At 37.5% G+C, this 6,000-nt stretch overlaps 1 protein-coding gene across 3 annotated transcripts in view; it reads left to right on the top strand.

The window, feature by feature from the left end:
• GABRB2 (gamma-aminobutyric acid type A receptor subunit beta2) overlaps positions 1-5,682 on the top strand; it is a 237,291-nt gene extending 231,609 nt beyond the window's left edge. For all 3 annotated transcript variants that reach the window (XM_044661732.1, XM_044661729.1, XM_044661731.1), the window contains one exon: positions 5,335-5,682. In XM_044661732.1, coding sequence (XP_044517667.1) covers positions 5,335-5,682 — 348 coding nt within the window. The remainder of the gene's footprint in view (positions 1-5,334) is intronic.
• The last annotated feature ends 318 nt before the right edge of the window (positions 5,683-6,000 follow it).

Below are 6,000 nucleotides of genomic sequence, written 5' to 3' on the forward strand. Positions count from 1 at the left end.
TTAAAAATTAAAAACAGCCTTGTTCTTTCTTTTAAAAAGTTAACTTCCATCTTGGAATCAATTCACTGAGCCACTTAGCTGCTCTATTATAGGTACTTTATAAGACTGTCTGCTTACTTTTCCTAAATCTATCTCTAACCTATAAATTACCTATTACAACTCCCACCCTTATTCTTTAGTATAAGATGTTAAACCATGGAAAAATTACACCAGAAATTGAAGAGGTTCTTTATCACTTTGGGAATAGCTGAACAAATTATGGAATATGATTGTGATGGGATGCTATTGTGCTGTAAGAAATAATGAGCAAGATTTGTTCAGGAAAACTTGGAAGGACTTACTTGAACTGATGTAAAATGAAGTGAGAAGAGCTGGATGATCATTGTACATAGTAATAACAATATTGAATGATTATCAGCTGGGAATGACAGCTATTCACATCAATGTAATGAAATGATACAAGACAATAACAAAGACGTTATGAAAAATGCTGTCCATTTCAAGAGAAAGAACTAATAGAATTTGAATGAGCATAGATGAATACTTTTTAAACTTTATTTTTCTTGTTTTTTTTCTTTTTCTATGATCTCTTTGTTGTTGTTTTTGGGGAAATGTGACTAATATGGAAAAATTTTTGCATGACTGCACATGTATAATCTATATCAAAGTATTCACCTTCTCAAGGAGGGGGAAGTGAAAGAAAGAACAGAATTTGGAACTCAAAAATTAATTTTAAAATAAATATTAAAATTAATTGAAAAAAATTAAACATTTCTTTTTAAAAAAAAGAAAAAAGAAAAAGAAAAATGACCTAAGTCCATTACTAGAGTGATGAAAAAAATAGGGCTTGCAAGGAGAAATTAGTTGGGTAACGTGGAGCTGAAACTCAGAGGTCAACATAGCACATAGTGTAAACAGGTCTTCTCTGTGTACTTCATTCTAAAAGTGGAATGATCCTACATGCTCATCCCTACCTTATGCTTCATGATTCAGCAGTATGTACAAACCATACTGAATTCTCTATGTAAAAATTATTTCTTTTCTTGGTTCAGATGCAATCCAGCATTTTCATACTAAGAGCCTTTGCATTTTAAAAATACATTTTAAAAGTCTGTGTGTAGTGAGAGAGAACCTCCCACCCACCGCCAATCTATCCACCACTCAGCTGTCAAAATGATCTTCTTAAAGTGCCAGTCTGACCATATCACCCCCTACACACACACACACACACACACACACACACTTTTTTAGTGGCTCCCCATCACCTCTAGGATAAAATAGAAAATTCTCTCGTTAGCATATAAGGTCTTGCCTAAGCTGCCCTACCAGCAGCACCTTTACAATCTTCTTATACCTCATATCTCCTGCCTCCCTTTTCCCTCTCATCTCAGATACACTGATATGTGGTGGTACTGGGCTCCCTCAAACAAAGCATCCCGTCCTCCACCTTTGGGGATTTTCATCAACTGTCTGCCGTGTTTGGAATGTTCTTCCTTGACTCTGCTTCCTGGACTCCCTGGCTTCTTTCAAGTCCCAGCTAAAATCCCATCTTCTATAGGAAGCCCTTCCTGATCATCCATAGACTTACTACTTTTTCTACTTTGATTATTTCCAATTTGTCCTGTGTGTAGCTTATTTATGCATAATTATTGTCTTGCTCATTAGATGGTCAGCTCCTTGAGAGAAAGAACAATTTTTTTTAAAATACAAAAACCTTTACCTTACGTCTTGGAATCAGTATTTTGTATTGGTTCCAAGGCAGGTAAGGGATAGGCAATTGGGATTAAGTGAATTGCCCAGGATCACACAGTTAAGAAGTATCTGAGACCAGATTTGAACTCAGAAATTCTCATCTCTGCATTTGGATCTCAGGCTATACACTGAGCCATTTGACTGGCCCCATTGGAACTGTCCTTTAAATTTCTTTGCATCCTCAGCATTTAGCACAGTGCCTGGGACATATAGGCCAATGCTGCCATGAGTTTTGTGTTTGCATTCAAAATATGAAATAACAACAATAATAGCAATAGCAGCCAGGAGATCTGGGTTTTAATACCGATTCTACTATTGTTCTGTAAAGAGAAAGTGACCTGGGAAAAGCTCCTTCACTTTTCAAAGCCCAGTTTTCTCAGTTGCAAAATGAAAGTATTGAAGGCACTTAATAAATATTTTATTGCCTGGTCTGGAGTCAGAATAACCTGGTTGAGAATCTTACCTCTAACATTACATGACTATGGATCATTCACTTGACCTCTCTGAGAGCTGGATTCATCAATCATAGCATGGAGATAGAAATACCTATAACCCAATTATGATGCTCAAATGAGATAATGTGCCTGAGGTTAACATTAGTAATTAATAGATATAGTTGGGGCACCTAGATGGATCAGTGGATAGATTACCTGGTCTGAACTCTGAAGGCCCTAGATTCAAATCTAGCCTTAGACATATCCTAGCTGCATGACCCTGGACAAGTCACTTCCCCCCAGTTGCCTACCTACCTTGGAACCAATACTAAGTATTGATTCTAAGAAGGTAAGGATTTTTTTAATAGACTTAGTCCAATGTTGGAATAAGAAACTTCCATATATCTAACAGATATTAAAAGTCTCAGTTTGTAAACAGATGCTGACATTAGCTGTGTCTAGTCCTTGATTGGATGCAGCTGTGTCACTGAGCTGACGAGCCTGTCTATGAGCAGTGCCAACCTCTAGATCTATTTTAGCCCCTCTGCCGGAGCTACATGCCTATTTCTTCAGCAAAGGTTTTTATGATATTCATACAGACTGGAACAGTTATGTAATATGATGGTTCTCCCCTTTGCCGTCCTTCAAGGTTTCAAAGTGAACAACCCAATGAGAGAGACCGTGTTGAGTATTTTTATGTGTCCTATTTTAGAGATAAGGAAACTGAGATTCAGACTGTTCATGCTCTTTAGCAAATGTTTCATTGGCATCTGGCTTTCTCACTCCCAATTCAGTTTTTCCCATTCTCCCACAACATCTGTAAGTTCTGCATTTACAGAATGTAGGAATGCTAATCTCAAAATGACTTGGGAAATCTCCCAGACCAACACCTTCATTTGGCAGCCAAGGAAACTGAGACCTTGAGAAGGCAATTGACCTCCCTCAGGTTATTTCTCCATTATAGATCAATAGTAGAACCAAGGCCAAAACCCAGATCTTCTGGGTACAATCATTATTAGTGTCATTATTTCTTATTTTTAACATAGAGCACATTTAGTAGAAAGCTTTGACAGTATTGACTTTATTGTCAAAGAAAAACTGGGAGAAATATTGTGGTAACATAGTAATTGTATAAAAAAGATACCATCCTAGTGGTCACAAAACATACATGAGACATCCAGCTAAAGTGAGCAAAACTATATCCATACTAATAACTATATTATATTTGAAGGACTTCCTTTTCTCTGTTTGCTCTTCATCACTCTACATAAAATCATTTGGTTTTTATGCTTGAAGAGGTTTTCTTTATTTTAAAAAAAGTTTTGACAAGACAATAGACCAGTGGTTCCCAAACTTTTTTGGCCTACTGTCCCCTTCCCAGAAAAAATATTACTTAACCCCCTGGAAATTAATTTTTTAAAATTTTAGTAGCAATTAATAGGAAAGATAAATGCACCTGTGGCCATCACCGCTCCCTGGATTGCTGCAGCACCCACCAGGGGGTGGTGGCGCCCACTTTGGGAATCACTGCAGTAGACCAATGGGCTCTATTACATTATTAGTCTTATCCTAGGATGCCTCATTACGATGTAGTGTTCACACTTCACACAAAGATGTTACATTGAAACACAAGCTTGAGCAGGCTGGGAGAGTTCAAATAATGAGCCTGCTGATACATTGGGAGACTGTTAACTGAAAGAGCAACCTGGCCAGGAAGTCATTATGGTACCTTGGAGAGATCTTGCCTTTGTGACTTATAGCCTTATGACTTTGGGCAAGCAATTTTACCCTCTAAGGCCTCAGATTCCTCATATGTGAAACCAAAAGGATGAACTAGATGACCTCTGAGTTTTCTCCCACTTCTGGATCTATAATCTAAGTGGCAAGAGGCTTAGAAGATTGAACACACAGTGATGAACATGCTCCTGAGGATCATTCATTGGTGCATGAAGAGCCCACATAATTTGAAACCACAAATCTTTCCTGTATAAAATGAGAGAATGTCTGACTGGTCTTCCAGGTAGAATTTCTTAGTTTAGAATCCATTTATAATGGTTATTTCCAAAATAATTCTTAGGTTAACATTTTTGGTACTCTTATCAATCCACTTATCAACCTACACTTAAGAAATTATCACTGGGGGGCAGCTGGGTGCCTCAGTAGATTGAGAGCCAGGCCCAGAGATGGGAGATCCTGGCTTCAAATATGACCTCAGACACTTCCTAGCTGTGTGACCCTGGGCAAGTCACTTGACCCCCATTACCTAGCCCTTGCCACTCTCCTGCCTTAGAACCAATATACCATATTGATTCTAAGATGGAAGATAAGGGTTTAAAAAAAAAGAAAAAGAAATTATCACTGGCCTATGTAAGCAATAATACATGGTTGTTACTTTACCAATCCAAGCAGTCTAGGCTATTAAAACCTCTATGAGCTTATCATTTGCTTTGTCAATTATCCATACATCTGTAAGGCTCTGGATCCATGCTCAATTTTCAGGGGCATTTTTCCATTATTAAATAGTTGCATTGATTTAGGTAGAAGTCAGTATAACCTGAATCCCTCTAGCGTATGATGAAGAACTATTTTCCCTGACATAATCATCACTAAAAGTCTCTAAGATGAAATTATTGGTCAAAATACATTTTTTCTTCCAATTAGAAAACATTTCATTTTAGGAGATTAGACATAGTGACCAATATCCCAATGTAAGTCATCTAGAAATGAGGCACATCCCTCAGCATTCTTTCCATCTAACCAAACCTGCCTATTAGGCCCTTATCCTACATTCTCAGACTGATTCTTATAGTCATTTAACTCTTTGACCTCCATTCCTCTGGCTTGTGTTAGGCTGATACTTTGCTCCATACCCATCTTATCTTGATTATACAAACAAAATTATTTTCTAATTGTTAATACTTTTGAATTTTTCTATAGTATTGTCAATAAACCATGTCACCCCACCATTTTTCATATAATTTAATTTGTCAAATACTTGGCATCCCACTTAAATTACAGACTTCTTTAGGATGTGACTCTTACTTTACTGTAACTTTTCAACTTCTAGAATAGTATCTTACCCATAGAAGTTACTAAATATGTATATGTTTGTTTTCTAATTGCTTTTGCTGGTGTTTATCTTTTCCAGATGGACCCCCATGAAAACATCTTATTGAGCACTCTCGAAATAAAAAATGAAATGGCCACTTCAGAGGCTGTGATGGGACTGGGAGACCCAAGAAGCACCATGCTGGCCTATGACGCCTCAAGTATCCAGTACCGGAAAGCTGGTTTGCCCAGACATAGCTTTGGCCGCAATGCTCTGGAGCGACATGTAGCACAGAAGAAGAGTCGACTACGGAGACGTGCCTCCCAGCTGAAAATCACCATCCCTGACTTGACTGATGTAAATGCCATAGATCGATGGTCACGTATATTCTTTCCTGTTGTTTTTTCCTTCTTCAATATTGTCTATTGGCTTTATTATGTGAACTAAAAAGTAGAGTCTCATGGGAACAAAAGACTGGATTTCTCTTCAAACTGGTTGTACAGCCAAAAGTGGGACTTGGAAAAAAATCTTTTCAGGAAAAAAATGATTTTAAAAAACACCTTAGTTGCTGGCCTATTCTGTGATTCATTTCATACTATTTGGATTTCTTCTGCTAAACACTTCTTTATGCTATAATCTTTGTATTTTTTCCCAGTTAAAATAGAAGTGTATTTGGTGCGTGATGGCCAAATTCAGTTCTGACATGCCATTTCCATTTTTTCTGCTTAGGCCTCACTTGACCTATACAAGTGGGAAAGTACTGGG

The sequence above is a fragment of the Gracilinanus agilis genome, chromosome 2 (genome assembly GCF_016433145.1).
Source record: "Gracilinanus agilis isolate LMUSP501 chromosome 2, AgileGrace, whole genome shotgun sequence".
Lineage (NCBI taxonomy): Eukaryota > Metazoa > Chordata > Mammalia > Didelphimorphia > Didelphidae > Gracilinanus > Gracilinanus agilis.